Source organism: Carassius carassius, chromosome 23 (assembly GCF_963082965.1).
Source record: "Carassius carassius chromosome 23, fCarCar2.1, whole genome shotgun sequence".
In the NCBI taxonomy this organism is placed as follows: Eukaryota; Metazoa; Chordata; class Actinopteri; order Cypriniformes; family Cyprinidae; genus Carassius; species Carassius carassius.
In genome coordinates this window covers 5,612,319-5,638,146 of record NC_081777.1, presented here as the reverse complement: position 1 = coordinate 5,638,146, position 25,828 = coordinate 5,612,319, and the positions used below count along the sequence as shown (strand labels likewise).

Sequence of the window (25,828 nt, the reverse complement as noted above, 5' to 3'; positions counted from 1 at the left end):
CACTTTTACATTTAGTCATGTTACATTTAGTAAACAAAGAAAACAATAGAAAAAGAACAGAGCTTTTACGTGTATCAGTTTTTACAGTGTGGAATTAGTGCTTTATACATTAGGTAAAGGTTCTTAATACTTTGTCCACAACTATATTTAATGGTTAACTTATCAGTCAGACTGACCACAAGGAGGGTAACGTTATAAGCAAACAAGCTTGTTGATCTTGTGCACTTGAAGAGAAGCATTGATCTACGTCAGAGCATCCATGAATCTTTCTACAGCATTGTTGGCAGCGCGACCAGAGCGATTTGATGCTCTCAACGGCGGCGACGTGAACGCACAGTAATAAAGTGGTCTTTTAAGTGCAACACGATGTGGGTTTTGTTTACATGAGCACCGCAGTAAAAAGACTCCTTACACGCATATGGAACTTCAGTGAGCTTTATTTTCAAACAAAAACCATCAGATGTTAACCATTGCATTTTTCACACATCTCAAATATTTAAAATTGTAGCATCACTGAGACAAATGGCAATTGAAAAAGAACAAAAAAAAAAACAATTTTGATTTCTTAAATTTGGTTGGTCATTTTAATCTGCAGTAGCCAAAAGTTGGAAAAAAAATAAAAATAAGTCATAAATTTAAGGGCAAAGTTTACAGATCATATTTTCCTTACCCTGAACTCCCAAATTGTTTATTAGAATCTTTGAAACCAATTATTTCCATTTCCCTCCCTCCCACCAACCCAGACTGATGTATTCCTGTACTCCCAACACTGAACAGGTGGATAGTGTTAGAGTCACAAAAAGATACATCAGGGCAGCCAAAAAATAAAAAAAAATACCCACCCACCCAGATACAAAAAAAAAAAAAAAAAAAAAAAAACACCTTTAAGAATGAGTGGACTTAGATGACAATTTAGTATGAAAACGATTCTTAAACAGGCGAGATGTTCTCCACCTCATTCTTACAAATAAAATGAAAATAAAACAAAATTAAAATCAAAACCCCAACCACCCACGGCAAGGACCACCACACATCCAATTACATGCCGCTTTACAGCATCTCAGGAACGAATGGTGATTTTCACTGCAAGTGGTTACTGAAAAACACTGGGCTGCTGCCAAAGAGCCCAGTAACTCGTATACTCCTCTCTATGGGCAGATGTTTAAAAATCGCCCAAAAGAAACCAAATGGGATTAGACTGCTGATGTACACACCAAGGGGTATGTGCTATAGAGAAGAGAATACAAGCTTGGATTCAAGCAATGTCACTGGGAAAAGGTTGCGTAATTTCTAGAATATGGGATAAATAACTTTTGCTCAGAATTTGGTAACCATAAACCTTAATTGTATTAGGGAAAACAGCAACACGCCGGAGTAGACAAAGCCAATCCATTAAAAAAAAAAAAAAAAACCCTCACCTGTATTTTATCTTTATTTTATTTTTTTAAATGGGGACGTTGGTGATGTTAAATTTCCAACGTAAAATTAAGTAAATTCTATAAATCAAGAGGCAAAACTGTATCCCTCCCATCCGCCCACCCCGTAACGTTGCATAAAATGCGTAACTTATTCAAAAAGCAGCAGAAGGGCTAAAGTGTCTCAAGCAAGCCCCTATTAATCCCCCCGCCAAAAAAAAAAAAAAAAAAAGCCTTTTAGTGTTTGGGGGGAGGGGGTTAAATATTCTGCTGCAAAAGAAAAAAATCATTTGGTTATCAGCACCCATGAAATCCCCAGACCCCATGTTAAAATACCCCTGTCCCTACCACAATGCTTCCCCAAAATAAGAAACTAAAATCTCCCTTTCAGTCTGTATACCTCTGCCCTAACCGAGGAAGTGCTCCCAAATCATGTGCAGCCCGTTTTATTGCCCAACCCTTGAACTAAAGTTCAAACTTAAGTGCAGCCCACAATGCAAAGGTTTAGATTCTTCTGTTAAATCTGTGCAGCATCTCAAGAACATGGTCATTACAAAAAAAATAAAAATAAATAAAAAGCCCGCTGACGCACAATGCACTGCATGTCTCTGCTGCTACATTATGTCAGTCCATCATTTAGAAGTCTTGGCATCCAGTTGTTTTTTTGTCCGTTTTTCTTTTTTCCAATGTGAACATCCAAGCCTTTTTGAACCCCCCCCCCCAAAACGGTCCATTTAAAGTCATGTCCTAGTGCCAGTGGCAAAAACACACAGACACATGTAACAGCTACACATCTCGCTTATCAATTCAACATTTTTGCACATTGCAAATATGAGCTGCACTGCAGCGAGTTGCACTATTACATGATGATAATATTAAATTATCTCTACGTTTAGTCACCCAGGCTAAGGGACTCTGCTGAGTGCTTCATAAGTCAGTCTAACAAGCAAAAGGCTGGAAAGGAAATAAGCCTCATGTTTTCACAACCTTTAAATGAGGCCATTTATTTGAGCAACCCATGTCAGGAACTTGTCAACACTGGGTAACGGATGAGAGTTAATCATTTAGAGTGAAGTGCAAGCCTAAATAACTACCACCTGCTTAAACGCTTAGAAACTTACTGAACTTTGAAAGTATTTTTTTGGATTAAAAAAAAAAAAAAAAAAAAAAAAAAATTTATATTAAAAAAAAAAAAAAAAAACAAGGGTGGTGCACTGCCTGAAAAGATTTAAACCCTGCTAAACTTACTTCCCATTGGGCAAAAAGAGCATAAACTAGTTAAGTGCTGCCCAGTGCTGACAAAATCCTGATTTTCTAAATATTTTTTGACACTCTTCAAATGGTCATCCAGCCTTTTTTGCTTGTTTTAAAACAATCCATAAAAAAAAAGAAAAAGAAAAAAAAAGTATTTACAAAAATGTTTACAACGTGCCAGATCTGTATAAATGGCACATTTAGGACAGAGTGCCTACCCAATAACAATGCAAAACTGCACATAAATCAGGTGGAATGGGGAAGGGAAGAAAAAAAACAAAAAAAAAAAACGAAAAGACAAACAAGTCCACATTCGTCTCAAAGCAGGAGTCCTCATGGCCAAGGAGAAAGGCTGGTCTGAGTCTAGTCAAGTCTCTTAGTGTTGGCCCACTGAAGACAGAGAGGGAAAGAGTTATGGGTCTCTAGAGGAATGGTATGTTCCATGAGCAGATGAAGGAAAGCGCCACTGGGAGCCTTGTTTGACTTTTGAAAGCTTGCCATAGGAACATTAGCCCCATCATTGTCTTTACGCCCACTGATATCATCTCAGTTCTCCAGGGGGCTTCTCTTCACATGACAGTCAAGTATGCCAGAGACTGCACAAATCGCACATGCCACCCCATCCACTCTCCCGCTGTGAAATCCTGTTCTTCGTCGCCTCAAATCTACAGGTGGCAAATGCAAAATTATTCTGTCAAACGGGAGGGCCAGAGAAAGATCAAGACCACATCTTCAAATGAGTTAAGAGCGGAAAAAAAAAAAAAAAAAATCAGGTTATTACTTTTTGAACAAGTTAGACTGCTTAAGGCACTTGTTTCAAATGACTAGAAACATGAAGATGAGCAGAGGAACAGAGAGAGAGAGTGGGGTGAGAATGTGCTTGCAGGCGATGAGTAGTCTTTTTCTTGGGTGATAAATCCTCATGTCCCCTCTTTCCCTCCTCAAATGATTTGAAGTCTTCAGGATGAAAATATCGGTGAAGCAGTCTTTTATGAGGCCATAAGTCCGTCCCGATTATTGGGTCGTCACAACATCACATTCCTTGTGGTGGCACCAAACAAGCAAGAAAATAAAGTGGGGGGGGGGGAGAGGAAGACAGACGGAACATAGTTTAAACAAAAAAATCCTCCCATTCCCTAGACACAATAGGGAAGGAAAAAAGGTGGGGAAAGGGGACAAAGGATTGGTGATCTGGAGGAGGTAGAAAAGAAAGTTAATGTTAAAAGTCAAACATACGTGTACATTGTAAGCTCTAGAGTGACTGAACATTGAACTCACCTCTCCTGCTCACAGTTTAACCTCCTCTCCACTCTCACTGTGGTACTCCGCCACATATAGACTCTTATCAATACTGCTGGGAATGGGCTTGATTTCAGTACCCAGCTGTTCTTCAATACCTTTCAGGTTAAAGCGGTCATCATACGTGATCAAGTTGATGGCGAGACCCAAGTGACCAAACCGGCCTGTGGGGAAAGGCCAATGTCACTGAACACAACTACTATTTCACTTGCCAAACAGTGACATAATAAATACATTACTTGATCTCGGAGCGGAAACCGAACAAAACCCTACTCACCAGATCTGCCAATGCGATGGAGGTACGTCTCCCCAAGTTTGGGGAAATCAAAGTTGATCACCACATTCACAGCTTGTATATCAATTCCTCTTGTGAAGAGATCTAAACGGGTCAAAACAGAGTTGTTAAAGCCAAAGCAACTTCTGGTTTTAATAACTTTTATGCGTTTATCATAAATTAACCCCTTACCAGACACCCCCCATTTTCGGCATGGAGACAATTATTTATTTATTTTTTTAAGTATTAAAAAAAAGTTTTTGATGTACGATACGAGTTTAGAAACCATGTAGCTTAAGCCACAAGTCTACCAATGCTTCATTTGAAATTTCATAATATAATCTGTAAAACTTAATTTTGTGTGTTTTTAGAGAAGGCTAATCTGATTGATTTATGGCACTTGTCATCTCCGTAAGAACTCACATGTAAACATGCTTGTGTGCTTTGTGTTTTTGGCTATGAATACTCCCGCATTCATGATTCTTTTGTTCTCACGAAATGGGTCTCTCACACTTCTGCCAGGTAGGACACATTATCCGCATTATTTTATCATTATTCTTTTGTTTTTATTCCGCCTTTATTAGCCTTTGTCGTGGTATTTCAAGGTTTACAAAGCCACACAGCTGCAATCTCGCTTCTCGGTATACATTTACTCCAATTTTATTAAAAGCCTTATTATAAAAAAAAACAAAACTCTTTCTTACGACCTTAAGGCGGGCGTACACGGTGCGATTTTTGCTGTCGTACGAGTTCGCATGCGATTTTTTTCAATCGTGTGGAAATTGCGTATGCTCGTATGGTCGCGGCTCGTATCATTTGCTATGAATTACGAGCCGAGCAGAGTGGCTTACGAGCACTTCCCGACCTCCCGATCATTTTTAAACATGTCTAAAAAGTTTGTCAGTTTGAATTCGTGACTTGTGTGCGGTTGAACGAGCCGATTTGTTGATTTATCTGAAGTTGACCAATCACGAACTAGGAAAACCACAGAAGAAGAAACACGAACAGGGCAGCGCCACGGCGAATGTGGACTATTGACCAGGAGGATAAACTCGCTGAAGTCTGACAGGAACAGCGAGCGCTGTATGATGTTTCTAGCAACGTGTACCATGCTTTTTAGTTCTCTCTCTCTCGCGCGCTCTCTCTCTCACACACGCATTATGTAGTTTACAGGGACTCTCCATAGACGTAACGGTATTCTATACTGTATATCCCCATACACAACCTCTATCCATTACGGAAAATGCATGTTTAAAATTTCTATTAAACACCGTATAGTATTTTTTTAAAGCCATTTGGTTTACGAGGGCACAGGAATTGTCCTCACAAACCATGTTTACATTGTAATACCTATTTCAGATATTTATAAACCTACAAGAACACACACAGGGTGACCAAACGTCCCGGTTTCCTATTGCTGAAAAATAACATGTACGTGTAGGAAACAGTCACGGCTTGTATCAATATTGTATATGCAGTTATGGGAGAGGGAGAGCAGTTATATTAGGCGCGTTCGACTTGAAGCAGCGCTGCACAGAATGACATCACCTGTATGGCATCAAAGTACCGCGAGAGCGATTCGAATGCATTGGATATGTGTGCTCTCTTAGCGCTCTCGCGGTACTTTAATGTCATACCTTCTGTGCGTGCAGCGGTGCTTCAAGTCGAACGCGTCTATCAACTTCGTGCGATTGCTTCTGGAATTCGCAGGTTGTAAAATCATGTCGTATATCATCTCGTCCGTACGATTTTCAGATAAACTCACTCGTGCCGTGTGCGTGGACATACGATCTTCCGACCATCCGAATTCGCACCGTGTACGCCCGCCTTTACGTGAATCATGAAAAAATGCATTATGAAGAACTGCACCTGCTAACGTTAGCATCAAGCTACATCAGACTATTTATGAAATTATTAGTACACTCTCAGAACTCCCTTTAAACCCCGAACGAGTGTTTGTAATAACTTCCTTTTGCGATCACGGATGGAATTTGGTCGTTTACGGTTGTAAAAATATGCTATTTATAGCCTTTTACGTCGCTTCACAAGTTAGTATTTCAGATGTACATATTCAATATTATTATACACATGCCCCAAATCACAAACCAACCATTACTATCGTAATAGTGCGTTTATTTGGATATTTCGTGGGTACAGATGTGTATCTGTGTGGTTGTCAGATATCAACACGGAAGTGCAGTTTAATGTGCTGTGAAAGTGAAACAATAATCTGGGGCCGTCGCCGATCCTTGACCGCAAAGAGGTTAAACATCCAGATTTTCAAATGTACTTACCAGTGCAGACGAGATTTCGACATAAGCCATTTCTGAAATCATGGAACACACGGTTTCGGTGTTCCTAAAGGAAAATTAAAACTTGTATTAGCATGACATTAAAGAATTCACAACGTCAACAGTATGGCTGGTTTATAAAGCCAAACTAATCCAAATATAAATCTTGCACATCCTTCAGAATTCATTACATAAACACTTGCACAATTTCAAAAGTCTGCCAACAGCAGTGCGGTAACACCACACGCCCTCTATATTCCCACCTGTCTCATCTTGGCGTGAATGTAGAAACAGGAGTATCCAAGCTGAGAGATCTTCTTTGCCAGGAGTTCCACTCGCTGTGATGAATTGCAGAAGATTATAGACTGATTGATCTGGAGCTGAAAAACAAAAACAAACATTAAAAGGGATGTTTACATGTTCTCCCAACAGTCAGGAGGAGAGTGATGCTAATTTTAAGATCTTCGAGTGTGGGATGCACAAGGATCATAAGGTTTTCACCCTGGAGAACAGAGTATTAAGGCAATGGACTTTCTGCCTTTCAGTTACATAGGCGTAATATTGGGTAACCCCCTTCAGGGTCAGCTCCTCCATCAGGTTTATCTCATAGGGCTTCTGCAGATGGGAGTTCTGTTAAAAAAAACGGTGTAAATTAATGCTTTCTGAACAAGAACAATGAAAATAAAATTTTATTTTGGCTTTGTAACTACTATAAAAGAAAAAAAAACTGCAATGATGCTTTTGTTTCTTTTTGTTATGAACTCATAGCTCCCCCTCCTCTAGAGCGACATGTTTCTAGCCTTCCTTAAACGTGTAGTTTATAGTCATGATACATTACTTGAAATATTTCAAGTGATAAATCTGTACGATAAAGCTCAACAAAATTCACTCAAAAAAAGCAAATTACTAACAAGGTTTAAAAATCTTGATAAAAATAGTGATTATGACTTTTGCCAAACAGATTAATGACAGTATTTTAATGAAAAACATTAATGAACAGCAAATCATAACTTTGCATGTGTTAACTGCTACCAAGTTGGTAACTAGTTAGTGGCATGCCCAGTTAAATTAAAATAAAAAATGCATACTTCAAAAAAAAAAAAAAAAAAAAAAAAAATCCATCTTGTGTTTAGAAATCAGTGGTCTTACCATAAACTTCTGCACACTCAGTGGGAAGGTGGCAGAGTACAGCAAAATTTGCCTTTGTTTGGCCATATAGCTCAGAATCTCCTCCATCATCTGTACAAAGTCCTGTGACAAGAGCTTATCTGCCTACTCGGTAACATGGACAAAACACAAGAGATATGAGAATTACGGTATGACAATGAAGTCAGTTAGTTAAAAGCTCTTATTCACATACCTCATCCAACACGATCATCTGTACTTGATTGACTTTGGCCACTCCCTTTTTGATGAGGTCCAAAATTCTTCCTGGAGTGGCAATGACAACATGCACTACACAGGGCAAAGTTCAATCCAATGTTTACAAAAGTGTATATGTCAAGCAGTTCAAATCCATAAAAAAAAAAAATTCCACCAGATTATGAAAACTTACCCGTTTCGTCAAGTCTCATGATGTCATCACGGAGGTTGGTTCCACCAGTAGTTGCCATGACCTTGACCCCACCCATGTGTTTGCTGACCTGAATGCATATTTGGCTCACTTGTAGAGCCAGTTCTCTAGTGGGCACAATAACCAACGCTGCAGAAAACATTTAAAAGCATGGTGTCACTTCAAAGCAATTCGATAAATCATGTATAAACAGGGCTCCAGACTCAGTTTTCCTAATGGACGCTTTTTGCGACTAACTTTCTCAGTTGGTTGCATGAGCACATGATTTGGTCGCTATTATTTTTTTGCAACAACATGGCATTGGCCAATGCATGCTGATGAACTTTTATCAAAAGTTATATGGAAATGAAAGTTTAACATTCAACCTGTTCTTTTTCATTTAGTATTATTTGTGATTTGAATTTTGCAAACGGGAGTTACTCTTTTGCAATGTTTGTAAGCAACAGGCTTCGGATGCCTTTACTTTTGAATTTTCGATCTGGTCACGTTTTACAAGAAAAGATAATTGTCTGTTTTGCTTCCATCTATAACTTTCACTTTTTAAGACTAAAACAAAAAATAGATTAACTGTTATTAATTTAAGAGCACAACAATAAAAGATACAATGACAAACAAGTTTACAAAACATTTAAAGGCACAATGTAATTTTTCCGCATCTAGAGGTCGCATATAAAAAAAAAAAAAAAAGACCAGGTAACGCAGCTTGATGACACCGTGATTGAGTGTGGAATCATGGGAGTTTTCATCTTCATCCTCACAGCCAATGCAATCCAAAGGGACTCGGACAGAAATCATGTTCATAAATGAGCTAATGATTTAACATAGTAGAACAAAGCAGGGTGAAGCTGAAAGGGGGGGGCAGAGCAGTTTTATTATACTAGATACTTCTGAGAGTTCTGTTATAATGCTACTGTGCAGTCATCGCCGGTCTATTAAAATGCATAAAGCGTCTTTGGTGTTTCCATGTGTCTTCTACAAAACCAAACCAGAAATCAAGGGGTTTATGACATCACTGGCAGGTGACAATGACACTATGACATGGTCCATGTCACCAGTTAAAATTGCTTAATAGCTCTGGATTTTAACATTCTTTAAAACATTTGGGGTAATGAAAGTACAAGTCAGCAAAATGTAAAACACTGTTCTAGTGGTTTTGGATATTTTAATAAAATCTTACATATTGTGCCTTTAACAAAAATTACAAAGATGAGGCATGGCATACACCACATGCTGTATTATATATGGACTAAAAATACATTACAGAATGTTAAGCAAACAAGGGGGAATCAAATACTTTATTTTTTTTATAAAAGAGCCTCCATGGCATAATGTGAGGTAAACTGCAAAGATAACGCAAATGAAAACAAAGTAAAACTAAACTTGATGTCAGGGACAGTGCTTGAAAGTTTTTTCCCCCCACAAGAACACCAACATATTCACCTTTGGTTTAAGAAGCGGTCTTACTTTAGCATGAAAACCATCCATCGTTTCCTCAATATTATCAGGGGTTAAATCCCTCCCAAAAAATCCTGAGCCTGAACTTTTTTTGTATGGATTATTAGATTAATTTTTCCGCAGGCAAACGCTGCACACCGGAGATCCAGCACAGTCCCAGAGAACCTGAAGCCCTGTATTTGCGTAATTTTTGCTGCACGTACCTATATAAACCATGCTCTACGCTCAAAGCACTACGTAGTTGAAACGGGTAGCGCGGTTTCATTATGCTTTCACTTTCGTTTGAGGTTTCACATATGCAACAAATGGCAGCGCTTAAGAGTTAAACACTGGAGCGCAAGTGCAACCACTAACAAAATTTAGTTGCAAACTAAAAAACATGGTTGCAAAATGCGACCATTTGGTCACAGTCTGGTGCCCTGTATAAAGCCTATAATCGTGAAACCTAACATCTTGTAAAAATGCCAAAACTAAGACAGTTACAGACCTTGTATGCTGTCTTTCTTCAGGTCAATGCGTTCAAGTAAGGGAATGAGGTAGGCGCCACTTTTTCCCGTGCCATTCTTGGCTCTGGCCAGAATGTCCCTCCCAGACAACGCAATGGGAATGCTCTCCTCCTGCAGGAATGAGTGAGAACACAGTAATGAGCAGATGGGTCCGATTAAATGCAATCTGTACATTGCAATTTAGTTAAAGTGACAGTTTAAATAATGATCAGAATTCATAGACTTTGACTATGATTTAGGAGACAGCTCTTTAAATATGAAGTGCATCTGTGTGAATGGGTGTCGTGGTTTTGTCTAATACACATGCTCAAGCATGCGTGACGATTATGGTTTTTTCAGCACCGGTTGTATCACTATGAGGATATTCATGAACTTCCTCTCCAGAGCCTCTGAGAATTCACTTTACAAGCATTTCACTTGACAAGAACTACGGTAAGATACACAGGAACTACACAACCAGTCAAAAAAAAAAAAAAGTTACATTTTAACTTAACAGTTTCTTCCATGTTTTAAATTTTAACAGTAACCTGGTAACTGCACCACCTTGCACAAAAATAAGTAGTGAAACTTTCATTTGACTAGAATTGACCAGTCGCAGGGAGCTTGATTGTAAGTAGCAAAAAGTTTACATGGCCGCTCAATCAAATGTTAACCTAGAGAAACGTGCGCTGTACGAGTGTGAGAGCTTAACAGCAGTGCTTGCCAAAGGTGTCAAGCCACAGTACAAGCATATTACCAGACAACCACATACATTTTTCCCTCAGAAATTAACTTTAATTATACATTTTAAATAATGTTTTAACATTTTGAATATAGACTAAATACTAATTTCTATACCACTAAGACCAATTTAATAAATAAATATTGATAAAAATACAAGATACAAATATGTAGCTCAAATTTATTATGAGTTTGACCATCCATTGAGACACGTAATATTTAACAGATGTTTGAAGGTTATGTTGTACTAAATATCTCCAGCAAAGACAGGGATTCTGTCTGAGAGCATGCTAAAGAATTTCAGTGTAACAAAACATGCCATTCAATTTAAATTATGCAGACTATCAAGTTCAAATATCAGCGTCAAATATCAGAAATAAAATGGACCCAAAAAATAATTATATAAAGCTTTCAGATATAGGTGACCTATTTGGACTGTTTCTTTGACTGCATGATTGCCTACATTTTTCTTAAACTATTGTCATGGCTCAAAACAAGAAGCCTTTTGTCGTTCTGGCTTAGCTTTTTATTTTGTTTTCTGTTGGAACTTAATTAAAAAAATGGAATATAGAAATATGAAATGATAGGCCTACTCCATGACTTTAATTCCACCAATAAGTGGTTGCAAATCACTGCTTTATAGAATAAGTTCAATGAACGCTTCTGTGATCTAGTTGATTCATTCATGAACAAGCAAGAATGTTCCACTGAATCACTCAACCGTTTCATTCAAATCCCTGGATTTGTTCAGTATTCAGTGTGTTGCTTAAAGATGCACGTAGCTGTGGGGTGAACGGAACTGTTGGCAGCTGCGCTGAAAATTAAATGAACTAAAAATCGTATGTTATAAATAAAGTCTCATACTAGGGCCATTTTTTTTACAACATCGGATTTTGGGTGGAAGAGAAACCTCACTAATCGATAAAACACTTGATTTCCGTGGTACAATTTCACATTGATTTACTAATAGTGAAGCTCGACACTAAAGCACTGTTTTGAGAGGCAAATGCCAGTGAATTTAAAGCTTGACATTGTTAGTTACAAATGGATTAATAATTTATCACTTTAGTTTAACGACAGACGTAAGCTGCATTTTAACACCAATGCGGTTTTTAACTAACAAACACCTTTCCTTTTCGAAGTGCCGATATCCTGGCTTTGTAAATACATACAGCAAATGCATATAGTTTTGAAGTGTTTATCAAAACAACTCCGAAGAATTCCTTGCTCCCTGTATTTGGTACGTTGTGTTCCAGTGCTCACGCAATATCGTTTACTGCGTAGACTCTGTTTCACTTCTGCCGCTGGTTCAGTGGCTTTCATTTTGTTTACAAAATTGTGTTGCAATGATTCACAATAATGAGATTTCATAAAGTCAAGTCCTGCCAAGTAATGAAGGCAAAGTCAAGTCTCAAATCACTGGATCAAGTCCAAGTCAAGTCATTATTTAGTCAAGCAAGTCTATAAATTTGTGACTCGAGACCCCCACCTCTGGTGCTCACTGCAGTACAGATGACCTGCTCTTAAAATACGCCCTCATTTTCACACATACAGATAAAGACTCCAAATTCATTTTGTGTGCACTCACAATAACAAAACATTGCGCTTTTGTAAAATAATGATAGCAAATAGGATGCCATCTCCACCTGTGAACTTGGAGAAAACTCAAACTCAGTTATTTTTTCCTTTCTGTAAGAAAAAATTTACAATCAACCCTCTACGGACACCTTGGCAATTAAAACACCATTGGCTAGTAATTTAGTTTACTCGCCAGACTTAAACGTATATAATGTTTGTAAAATGGCACCGCTTTTTAAATATCTGAAAGTACACTTAACATCAGTCAGTCAAGCATTTTGATATAATAATCAAATATTTAATTCTATAACTTCGGTAAATAGATTTTAAACTTGGTAACCATGAATGAATGCATATTAATAATTTTAACTGAGCTTAGGACTGGTGGTGGTACTTTTTGGTCATTCAGTCTTTCTGCAAAACAAATGGGAAAAACGAACAATACAAGATAATACAAATTATAAAACAATAAAGGCACTAAGGATTAACGAGCTGCTGGATTCATTAATATTAATCATATGTGAATTCACTCAAACTGATTTGCTGAAATCAAAATGGGGACGATAATAGGTGAGCACCAGCCAATAAGATTGTCCTTTGCACTTAAATTCCACCCACTACCAAAGAAAAGGTAGTTCTTAAAAGCTGAATAATTCCAAAGGAACTTTTATCATTTATTTTGAGAGGAAAATAAAGCATAGTTTACATGTAGCGCGTCAATTCTACAATGTTATGCAAGACTCTTGCTCGCTTTCTTTGTTTGTGTGAGAAAGCGAGGGCAAGTAGTGCGATTCACACCAGAGTTTACGTTGTCAAATATAGGTATATACTTAGCCTCCAACTCACACACTGGCAAGTAAAATCTGAGAATGTATTAGCCATTGGCTAATATTACACATTTACTCATACACATTTAGATTTAGTTGCATATGCGAGTGATTTAGGGTTGTCTATAGAGCACGAAATGTCTACTTTCAAATAAACCAATTCAAATTAAAAACATTCTCCGATCATGTTACTCATATGAAACCTGCAAACAGACGCATCCACTAGGGATGTAACAAACTATGAGCGGGTTGAAAATCAATTCAAATCATAAGTGCAGCTCAGCTTCATTTACAGCAGAAACCAAGGAAAAGCTTTACACCCCACCTGCTGGCAGAGAGTGAATATGCATCTCGTTCAGCTTGTCCGCCATTTCATGCAGATATTTTTGTATCGTTTCACAAAACTGAAGTCAAAACATTGCTTTTGCTTCAAGCTTCAAATCTAATTTAGATTAAAAACTGCTCATGTTGCATGTATGCAGCATCTTTGTTTGGATAATGATTGATGCTGTGGTTGTCTCTAATTTTAAATAAATAGCACAAACAAAGCCTTATTTTGTTTATATGAAGATAATGTTGTTTGATTTGGGCATTGTTTTAAAATCTCAATTTAGTTTTGTCATTTACATTTAAATTTATCCAAAGCGACTTACAAATAAGGAAAATGGAAGCAATCAAAACCCACAAGAGGAATAAAATGCAAGTGCTATTTTTGTACAGGTGCTGGTCATATTAGAATCATCAAAAAGTTGATTTCACCAATTCAATTCAAAAAGTGAAACTTGTATATTACATTCATTCATTACACACAGACTGATATATTTCAAATGTTTATTTCTTTTCATTTTGAGGTTTATAACTGACAACTAAGGAAAATCCCAAAATCATTATCTCAGAAAATTAGATATTGTAAAAAGGTTCAATATTGAAGACACCTGGTGCCACACTCTAATCAGCTAATTAACTCAAAACACCTGCAAAGCCTTTAAACGGTCTCTCAATCTAGTTCTGTAGGCTACACAATCATGGGGAAGACTGCCGACTTGACAGTTGTTCAAAAGACGACCATTGACAACTTGCACAAGGAGGGCAAGACACAAAAGGTCATTGCAAAAAAGGCTGGCTGTTCACAGAGCTCTGTGTCCAAGCACATTAAGATAGAGAGGCGAAGGGAAGGAAAAGATGTGGTAGAAAAAAATAAAGTGTACAAGCAATGGGCATAACCGCACTCTGGAGAGGATTGTGAAACAAAATCCATTCAAAAATGTGCGGGAGATTCACAAAGAGTGGACTGCAGCTGGAGTCAGCGCTTTAAGAACCACTACGCACAGATGTATGCAAGACATGGGTTTCAGCTGTCGCATTCCTGGTGTCAAGCCACTCTTGAACAACAGACAGTGTCAGAAGAGTCTCGCTTCAAAAAGGACTGTACTGCTGCCGAGTGGTCCAAAGTTATGTTCTCTGATGAAAGTAAATTTAGCATTTCCTTTGGATATCAGGGTCCCAGAGTCTGGAGGAAGAGAGGAGAGGCGCACAATCCACGTTACTTGAGGTCCAGTGTAAAGTTTCCACAGTCAGTGATGGTTTGGGGTGCTATGTCATCTGCTGGTGTTGGTCCACTGTGCTTTCTGATGTCGAAGGTCAATGCAGCCATATACCAGGAAGTTTTAGAGCACTTCATGTTTCCTGCTGCTGACCAACTTTATGGAGCTGCAGATTTCATTTTCCAACAGGACTTGGCACCTGCACACAGTGCCAAAGCTACCAGTACCTGGTTTAAGGACCATGTTATCCCTGTTCTTAATTGGCCAACAAACTTGCATGACCATAGATTTTCTATGGGGTATTGGTAAGAGGAAGATGCAATGTGTCAGACCCAACAATGCAGAAGAGCTGAAGGCCACTATCAGAGCAACCTGGGCTCTCATAACACCTGAGCAGTGCCACAGTCTGATCGACTCCATGCCACGCAGCATTGCTGCAGTAATTCAGACAAAAGGAGCCTGAACTACGTATTGAGTGCTGTACATGCTCATACTTTTCATTCATACTTTTCAGTTGGCTAATATTTCTAAAAATATAATTTTTATAAATTTTTGTATTGGTCTTAAGTTATATACAAATTTTCTGAGATACGGAATTTGGGATTTTCCTAAGTTGTCAGTTATAATAATCAATTAAAGAAACATTTGAAATAAATCCGTCTGTGTTTAATGAATGAATATAATAAAAAGTTTCACTTTTTGAATGGAATTTGAGAATAAAGCAACTTTATTATATTCTAATTATATGACCAGCACCTTTATATTATTATGGGGTTTCAATTTCACAAAGTGGATCGAATCGTGAGAACTTTAAAATGTCAATACCAAAACCAATAATAAGTGTCTTAATTTGTGATATAGCCTTGGTTATAGGGGTGTGATATATATTTTGCAATATTGTAATTGTTCTTTTAACGATGCGCGATTTGACTAATAATTATATTGCAAAAAAAAAAAAAAAAACTCCTACAGTGCTCACGTATATTAGGCCCATGTAAAGAACTTATGTTAGACTAGTGCACCTGTGCATTCTTTCACTGCATGATTCAGTATTAAAATGCATGAAGAATGATCAGATAATTTAAGAGAGGCAGAAAATGTATATAAAGTTAAACAATCACATGAAGATCGAGCACAGTTTATTTGACCCAAAAAAACAACTAAAAAACAGCAATTTTACAAATGCGATCTCTCAGCAGTCCAATGAACATGAATTTACAGTGTTTACCATACATTGTGGCACCTGCCACAATATCAAAACTGACTGCCACAAATAGATTTTCCAAAAGGCTTTAACTTAATTTAATTCTGATTCCGCCACTTTGTTTGTTTGCCTTCTCTGTGCTGTGCCGCCTCCTAGATTTTGTCCCCCCTCCCCTCGCGTGTACAGAACGTCTAAAAAAATAAAAATAAAAAAGTAAAATAAATATAAAATAAAATAAAATGGACAACTGGCTCAATTATAATGGAGATACTTCGGTTTTAAAGGCCCTTTCACACCGGATGTGTAACGAAAAAGCGAATAGTTCGCGTCAAAACCATTCACATCAGCCGCGACGCGAATTTGCGATGTATGTGACGTTCAGAGAGCTTCAACATTCCAAAACTTTTGCGCCGACAGTTGAGAAAATGGACACTTCAACATCATCATGCAGTGAAGACGAGCTTTTCATTTTCTTTAAAAGACAGAAAAGAAGGTTTTGGGTGCACCCAGTCCTAAAGAACAGAGAGTCTGAAGGGGAGCATGCCAATCTTGTACAGGAGCTAAAACTTTATCATGGCCAGTTCCGCACTTACTTTCGGATGTCTGTGGGACAATTCGAGGAGCTCCTTCAGATAGTGGCACCGCATCTGACGAGACAAACCACAAACTTCAGGGAATCAATTGATCCGGAGCAGCGTCTGGCAGTCTGCTTAAGGTGAGCTGTCCTCTTAAAAACATCAGCCCATAGAACACACACACAAGTAATCAAAAGAGCCGTCATTTTTGCTGTGACGTCACCTTTGTTTCCTTGTATGTGATTGGCTGAAGCCTTTTTGGTCGCCTCAAAAGTAAAAAAAAAAATCGACATCGAAGCGAAAAAAATAAAAGTCGTTTTTTCGCCTCAGCACATTCGCGTTCGGTGTGAAAGCACTCATTACACAAACAGCTGATCAAAAAATAAAACCATTGCGCGAATTCGCGCATCAAAATCACGTCCAGTGTGAAAGGAACTTAAGGCGTAGGGCGAACAGCAGGCAGATGTCTACTGTAGGGCCCTATGATTTCCGCGATGCAGAGAAAGCGGACGCAATTGCGGAATCCAGTCATAAAAACGGAATTTACAGTTTAACGCGGAATGTCACAGAATTTGTCAAATTTTGAATGAATTAATCAAGTAGGTCATGCACTTACATCAAATCGCGATATGGACTAATATCTGCAAATATTAACCCAGAAAAGTCTATTTAAATATGAATCCTGCATGATCTGCGTGTCTGTGTAAATGAATGGCACAGAAGCGCGTCTTCATTCATTAAACACACGGAAGCGCGCGTGACGCTCGCGCTGATTTCAGCGTCTTTCCTCTCACTCAATAAAGACGTGAACACATTAACAACATCTCCAGAACTGCACTGAGGCTGTCACTTCATGAGCATCTGACCGTTTGATTTGAGTAAAACTAGCTCATATCACATCATAGACTGTAGTATCACATGCACAGAACTGTAAAAGGTAAACCAGTCAAAGTATTTGCCAGAAAACTATTACTATTGTTCAGCAGAATGTACATAGCCCACTACTACTACTACTAAAATGAAACTAACATAATTTAAGGAATAATCTCACAACAATGTTTTATTTTTAATAGTAAATCCCCTTTGTTTACCAAAAAATAAAGTTTGCTTAATTTTAAATAAAAGAAAAACTAAATGAATGTTTTATGCCTTCATTTGATAACCAGAAAAATGTAAATACACTGAATTTCTGAAAGGAAAAAAACATTTCACATAAGGCTATTTTAAGAATTTATTAATTAAATTGTTTTTATGCATTTAAATAATTACACATGCTAAAACACAGAATTAGGTAACAAAACATATGGTGAAGAAAAAAAAACATTTCATAGGGCACTAAACGTAGTATTTGGCATATTTGTTTTTGCAGTAGTTTTTGGCGGGTTATTTTTTCCTGTAAAGATAGAGATATATATCATATATCGAGATACAGCAAAATATATAGAGATATATTTTTTGCTCCATATCGCCCAGCCCTAGAGCGCGATAAGAAAAGAGAGGCAAATCGCTGACGAATGGTGCTCTAACACTGAAAACAAAACAATTGTTTCCCTTCTGCTGACAATTCGTGCATGCACGCTAGGTGGTGCCGACCAACAACGCATTTTTCCTCAGATATGCATCTCGTATATGGATTTAACATCTAAGTTAAGACAGAAAGAGTTTGGCTCTACACCAGAAACACAAACTACCTAGAATGCTTACAAGAACAGGATACATCTTAAAATATAATTAGGAGTATAATTAGAATCAAGCTACATTTGAAAGTGTATTTGCTTAACCGGTTAGCCAGCATCCCCCATTATGGGACTCACAGCTGAAAGTGCTTTACCTAACTTATTGTAACAGTTTCCTACTTCAGTGTGTTACAAACATAATTTTGGTGTCTTTGGAAAGAAGATCCTTTGGGCTTTACTTTTTATTATCCAGATTTGATAATGCTCAAAAATATTAAAAAGTTATAGACACTGAAGTGCCTTGAATTTTTTTTTTTACTACACTTAAATATTTTTTTATTTGATATAAAAATACATGAAATGAGTCCTGAAGTGATCTAGAAAAGTAATGGGTTGAAAGTCACATGTCTCATGAGTTTCTATTTCAAATCTGAATGATATCATGAAAAATGACACTCCTGCAAATATTTTTATGAGACTGTCTAAACCTCCCACCCCCCCAAATATAAAAAAAATATATATTTACCAACAGTATGGAAGGCTTCTACAAACTATTTAGTCAGTAAACATACCACTGCATTGTTTTTTTTCAATTATAAAACACTAGACAGAAACTTAGACATCATAAGTGATTTATTTGAGCACTAGAAAAATACAAGAATAATAATTAGAGTAAGAAAAATAAGAATAAAAAAGATTTAACTTTGTTTGCCAATTACAGAACATCCTGAGATTGCTAGAAATGCAGCATTTACAATGAATTACGATGCAAATAAGTGCTGATGGCCACTAACCGTATTTTTTGGACTATAAGTCGCACCTGAGTATAAGTCCAAAAATACGTCATGAGGAAAAAAAGTTGCACTGGACTATAAATCGCATTTATTTAGAACCAAGAGAAAACATTACCATCTACAGCCGCGGGAGGGAGTTGAGCGCCCTCTCGTGGCTGTAGACTAATGTTTTCTCTTGGTTCAGGTCAAATTAATTTTGATAAATAAGTCGCACCTGACTAAGTCGCAGGACCAGCCAAACTATGAAAAAAAAAAGTGCGACTTATAGTACGGAAAATACGGTATACAGATGGTAATAACACAAATGCACCATAAAGTAAATCCACTCTCTCTATTCATACAGACGCATTCACTTTGATAGCCGTGAACATACAGTAATAGCGAGCTGATTTGCACTAAAACAGAAGGTAATCATGCAGATACGCTCAGTCAACAAAACACACTCACATATATAAAAACTGTTTGAAAAAAAAAAAAAAAAAAAAAAAAAAGGCGATCGCTACAAGTTCCGCCTCCATCAGCTGACAGGTGCATCACAGCGCGCATCATGAGCAGTCATGAACGAGCGCCAAAATTCAAATATACCAGCTTTTGCATATCTTTCATTCTTTTTCCTGGTGGATTGTCTCATTCTGTTTGTGACACTGTACGCTGCAAAACCATGCCTTTTTTTACTACCAAGACGCAGTTTCCTACCGTGAGTTATTCCATAATGGACGCAAACAGTTGTCGCTGAAGAACTGAAACGTAAACAAGGGAATTATGATCCATATTACAACGTTATTGCTTAGTTGGACTAAACATGCTCCATGAGATGTCGTTCAGTGGAGCCTTACCTAACTAAACCGGGACTTGCAGCTGTGGACGTGTTTATGACTCGTTATGACGACGGATCTGGTTTGTACAGCGTTTCTAATGTTCATGTTTTTATGTGTACTCCTTACACAAATGTAGCAAATACGGTCTTTATAAGCTTTCCATTGAAAAACAGCGATCCGTCATCGATGCTTGAGGCTTAGATCTTTATAATAAAACATATTTAGTCAAAATTAAATTTGTCCCGTTTCATTTAATCTATTCGTAAACACTGACTCATGCGAATTTAGGGTCATTCAGGACGCCTGTGTTCTGGTGCTGGCTAACAGGTTAACCCCTTAACTGTCACTCACATTTTTGAATATTGACTTTGTAGTGCACGATCCAAACTTAAATTTTTATAATTCATGAATGAAAATATTTTGTAACATGATATTGATGTACCATTTACATGGTAATGCAATGTCTGATTTTAAAATGGGTTTTAAAAGGATGAATTTTGAGATTTTAAGTTTTCAGTCGATATATAATTTCTGATGATTTCTAAAATGTGATAGAGAAAAAGGCAACAAAGTAGTCTTTTTTTTTTTAAACAAAGGTCAAAACTCCAGTTATAATTTAGATTTTTGAGGGTGCACTCTTGTAATAAATTAATCGATTACTTTTTCTACATAATTTTTAACAAAAAACATTGGTGAAATATATATTTGGGAGTCTTAGACCTTTCCAACGATATATAGTTTGTCAAGATTAGATTAGATTTAATTGTAATATAGTGAAGTAAATGTAGGCGTCCCACAGAGGGGACGGGTGACTTAACAGGTTAATGAATTTTTTAGATGTATTATAGTGCCCGAACCCGTATGACTTTGAACAGTGACCGCAAACATTTTTGTTTACTGCAGCCTCAGCCATCATTACCAAGCGCAAACCGTTGACTCGGACAGTGAATGAGAGTATGAGACGAAGCGAACGCACGGGCCATAGTGAGACATCCGCTAACCAGTAGTGTAAACCGATAACGTCACGATTTTTTTTTTTTTTAAGACAGAAAGTAGCCTTCGTTTGTATGTAGGCCTAGGCAATTTATATATTTACAATAGTTACAAAAATCTAATTAATATTGTTTTATTGCTTTTGTATTAGTTTGAACAGTTAAAATAAATTGGTCCGTCTTAACGCAAATGTACAACTGACAAGGTGGTCGGACTAAAAGCAAAAAAAAAAAAAAAAATTGAGTCAGTCCTAAATTGACTGGTTCGGTCGGGTTACGGCAAACAAGAATATCTTCAAGGATGGCCACACAGTACATATTTTGTTCTGGCAATCATATCGTTCTTATGGAGATGCGATTACTCTGAACTATCTACAAAGCTCCGTTGCTTTTTAATTAGCTTTTCTATGTAAATATCCGCTAGATGGACATCTTTGACCACTGCGCCTTGCAGCTTTTTGTCACGCATCTCCATTCATCAGGGCTGCAACTCTGCAATTGGATACATTATGCTCATCTCGTGTTTACGAAAGCAAAACATTCTGATTGGCTAGTAATGTTAGTTTGGTTGAGAGTGAAAGCTGCTTCTCTTATACCATTGGTAGGCGAATTCATGGATTCGAAAGTGATAATCAACAAGATATTTCTTTTTTTTTTTTTAAATATAGCATTAGTTTTTTCCACAGCCAAATGCGGCAGACTGGAAATCCAGCACAGTGACGGAGAACTTTAAGCCCTGAAGGAGAGATCACACATTGGCTGCTCAAAAAAAATTGTTTCTTAAGAGTTTGAAATCGATCAATTAATAGCCAAAATCAACGATTCACAATTAAAAAAAATCCATGTTTCAAGATTGATGAAAAACAAGTGAAACCGCGGTCACGCTACAATTTTCATTCCATTGACTTCCATTCATACACATGCAAGTGTCAGACTGGAAATGCAAGCCCGTGTGAAAAGGGCTGCATGAAAGTGGAGTAGATTGTATATTTTTACATTGTATGTGCAATATTGTTTTTGTTGAATTTATGCGTTTTTTTTTAAAGACGCTGCAGAGCATGATGTCATTTCACAACCATTGCAGCGGTCCCAATGAATTCCGCATGCTCAGAGTGTAGTGTGACTACAGCTTGAATCATTACACCCCTAGAACTTAGGAAAACAGCAAGTGATTTCATAGGGCCCTAACACATGGTATTTGTGCTTGCAATTGGTTTAAAAAAAAAAAAAAAATTCTCCAGATCTCATATCATCTCTTTAGCTAGGAGTGAATCAAATCTAAAATATCTTCCATCAAACTTCAATTTTTTCCCCCTGCCTTTTACCTGTATAGGTGACGGTTTCTCCCAGCCCATTTCAAAGATGCCCATAAGCAGTTCCCGTTTCAGGCAGTAATCCTCAAACTCATTTCCCTTGGTCGCCGTCACATCCTGTAAATTTCACGACCACAAGCAGCACGTTAGAGAAAAATTCTGTATCAGACGATACATACAAATAATGTTTTAGAGATGGACTTACTGAAGTCCTCATGCGCAAATCCTTCGGAGGAAGTTTTAGATTCTTCTTCCAGTCATCCCCAGGCCTGATAAGAGAAGGAGGGGGGCATCAAATCCCAGTCATCACCATTCTAAATTAGCACTCGCAGCATTATTTGCACTTCCCTCAAGGACTTACTTGATGATAGTGTTGGCTGTAGGTGCAGGCTGGGAGTTGCCGTTGTTGACTGTGCTGGAGGGTTTGACCTGGGCTGGCTGTGTTGTTTGGGACACCCCTCCACCTCCTCCTGGACCACCTGCTGGCTTCACCGAGCCTCGCATTTGGCCATTTTGATTCGATAGTCCTAGAATCACTGGATTCTCCATTCTGGCTGTACTCATGACTTAAATAGTTTTCTCTTTCAAACAGTGAGTGACAAACAACAGTGGAGATAATACTTTATATTAATGGGCCTGCAAAAAGTAAAAATAAAAAGATTGCAAGTTGTCCTTCCCACAGCTATCTCAGTGTCCAAAGCGCACAAAAATTTAAAGCGGTATTTTTCACCAGTTCCTTGTTCCTCAAATTGCAAGTCTCTTGTGAAACATCTCAAATGTCAGTGTCTCTCAAGCAACAGGTCACAGATATCGAAGCAGGAAGATTAGCTTCAATTATCCTTTCGTGAATGAGTAAATCATTCCTCTGCAAAAGGAAAGTTTCACAGACCAGGGGCCAGGGAGCCAGTGTTAGTCTTTTCAATTTGGTTCATTCCTTTCTCTCCAATTATTCAACATCAATGATTTCAAAGGTTTTCGACCTGCGTGAGAAAGAACATCATAAAGCACATAACATGAAATGTCAAACACAACCATGAGTCAGTTTTAGTATACGTTGATATACCCATTAAATGTGACCGGGGTTTCCCAACCTTTACAAACCAAGAGACCCCGCATCCAAACTCTCAGACAACCCCAAGGATACAGAATACGAAAAAGTCGTTAATGGGTTCCATTTCATAATATGAGTCAAGTAACAATGGGGGAAAAACCTAAAACATTTGTGAATTTCAGGATTTACATAAAAATAAAAAGCTGTATCTGTTAGTATTAAAGGTCCCGTTCTTCGTGATCCCATGTTTTAGACTTTAGTTAGTGTGTAATGTTGTCGTTAGAGTATAAATAATATCTGTAAAATTCTAAAGCTCAAAGTTCAATGCCAAGCGAGATATTTTATTTAACAGAATTCGCCTACAAAAAAATGACCCGTTTGGACTACATCCCTCTAGTTCCTGGAGGAATGACGTCACTAAAACAGTTTTTTGACTAACCTCCGCCCACAGGAATACACAAAAAAGGGGGCGTGGTCTTGTTGCTCTCCAACAGAGAAGAGGAAGAGTTGCGTTTGTGTTTGTCGCCATGTCGTCGAAACGCTGTTATTTTCATCTCGGAGTCCAATCATTGTTTGGCCTTCCAAGGGACGCTGTACTTGGAGATTGATGGTTACAATTTGTGTTTAACTCTGTTCCCGAAAATTATAATCCACATGTAAAACTACGTGCAGCACATTTTGCTGAGGACAGCTTCCTTAATATCAATCAGTTTAATGCCGGATTCGCACAAAGATTATTCTTGAAAGACAGAGCAGTTCCCTCCTTGTCTGGAGAAGGCGTTGTTTATGGACCACAACCGGTAAGTGTATTTTATTATTTAAGTTGGTGCAACGCTGTTTAGCTTTTTTAACTAGATGTTAGGGCTGTGCAAAAAAAAAAAAAAGCGATTTTCATGCACATCTCGTCAGTAAAAACTCTCCTGTGATTATAAGTACATCTCTAGCACATGCTCCTGCCCACTTGCTTCTCAAAAATAGCCCAATAGCGTTTCCAGGAGGGCAGCGTGCGCTCAGCTGGTGTCCAATCACAACACAGAAACCGCTGGCCCAATCAGAACTTGTTACGCATTTCTGAAGGAGGGACTTTATAGAACAAGGAAATCATAAGCCCGTTTTTATGACAGTGAAAACAGCAGTATACAGATAGGTGAACTGTGTGAAAAATATTGTGTTTTTTTACACGCGAAACATGAACACATTATATTGCACACTGTAAACACGATCAAAGCTTCAAAAAAAAGCACGAAAAATGGGATCTTTAATGTAACCGAGCTAACAATCTTAATTTTTTTATTAGCTAATATTAAAGGGTAATAAAAACGAACAAGTGTGTTGATGATTGTTAGTTAATGCAGTAATTTAAAAAAAAAAAAGCAGTAAGCACTTTACAAATGTGTAAATTTTCCCAACTTTTCAAAAATTTTAACTTAACCGATCATTCTTGTAGCACACTTAAAATTACAAATTTTCTAGATCTTAATAGACAAAAATGTGTAGCTGGACAATATAATGCCTATAAATAGTGTGTAGCAAACAAGAAACACAGAGAATTGCAGATTATAAAGACACTTGTCATATAGCCTGCAATATTCGTTTGATTCACAAGTCACTATTTTTGTGATTTCATTGACAAAGCCTGTTGGCCAGTATTTCCAAGGTTTTGTTGAAAAATTTTTTAACTATTGCACAATCTCAAAGTGGCCAAATGTGTCCTCATTATCAACCATCACTAATACAGACCAATATGTAGATGTGTGACAAACTGACCTATAGTATATATGCACGAGCGCTTTGTTCCTGCGGCTGTGTTCCCAGCAGGTAATCAGCACCAGACGCGTTGGTGACTTAGGAAATCTTTCTTATCTGTGCTTTGTGAATACATCTAAAGCCCATTTACTAGTGACGTAAATTACGTCCATGTTTATTTTCACGTTCGAATTTCCAAGTGGTCTGCCGTAAGAAGAAAGTTATAAACGAAGCAACATTTCTCTCGTGTTTGGCATCAAAATCCGCTATGAAGGGGAGTATTTTTTTGTTTCAAACCCAATAGAATATACATTTAACTTGAATTAGGTGAAGTTTTGGATTGATCGTAATAGGGCTGGAGGATTAATCGAAAAATAATCAAAACCGAAATTCATAACCTCTAACCGACGTAATTTTCCCATGTCGGTTATTTCGGTTTTTTAATCCTGTTAATACTTCCCCCTTAAAAGCATACTAGAGCGTGTGTAGCCACGTGACTCTGCTCTCCAGTCAGTGGCATAAAAGCAAAACACGGAGGTGAACGTCGGTTCAACATATACTGATGGCGCGTGAGCGGTGAGCCTTGCGTCTTCACTAAAATTTGTCAGTTGTATTTGTTTTATGGTTTGGACATTCAAGCGATTAGATGAACGGATGTGTATTCTTATATCTAGCTACCATGTTCGCGCAGCTGAATTGTGGCACGGACACTCATATAAACATAGCCATGAAGATCGCGCGCACAGAGGAACGCAGAAACTAGTTGCCAGCGCTTTCCTGTGATATATCACTAAATAGCTTAGAATCGCAAAACTTATTATAGCATGTTTGTGTGCAGCGCACATGAAGCACAAGCGCGTGCACAGAGAGCAGCGGTCGGCGGACGCGCTGCGGGTTCCCGGTTTGTGTCCGTTCTTGGACTG

General features: G+C 37.8%; 1 protein-coding gene across 1 annotated transcript in view; it reads right to left on the bottom strand.

Moving 5' to 3' along the window:
- Positions 1-419: 419 nt before the first annotated feature.
- Positions 420-25,828, bottom strand: part of ddx6 (DEAD (Asp-Glu-Ala-Asp) box helicase 6) — a 28,435-nt gene continuing 3,026 nt past the window's right edge. The window contains exons 2-14 of the mRNA XM_059506083.1: positions 22,470-23,088; positions 22,314-22,377; positions 22,121-22,225; positions 10,049-10,178; positions 8,089-8,235; positions 7,894-7,988; positions 7,683-7,805; positions 7,035-7,163; positions 6,797-6,913; positions 6,537-6,600; positions 4,246-4,347; positions 3,948-4,132; positions 420-3,860 (exon numbers count right to left, since the gene is read on the bottom strand). Of these exons, the coding sequence (XP_059362066.1) occupies positions 3,957-4,132; positions 4,246-4,347; positions 6,537-6,600; positions 6,797-6,913; positions 7,035-7,163; positions 7,683-7,805; positions 7,894-7,988; positions 8,089-8,235; positions 10,049-10,178; positions 22,121-22,225; positions 22,314-22,377; positions 22,470-22,672 (1,455 nt within the window). The 5' untranslated portion in view covers positions 22,673-23,088 and the 3' untranslated portion in view covers positions 420-3,860; positions 3,948-3,956. The remainder of the gene's footprint in view (positions 3,861-3,947; positions 4,133-4,245; positions 4,348-6,536; positions 6,601-6,796; positions 6,914-7,034; positions 7,164-7,682; positions 7,806-7,893; positions 7,989-8,088; positions 8,236-10,048; positions 10,179-22,120; positions 22,226-22,313; positions 22,378-22,469; positions 23,089-25,828) is intronic.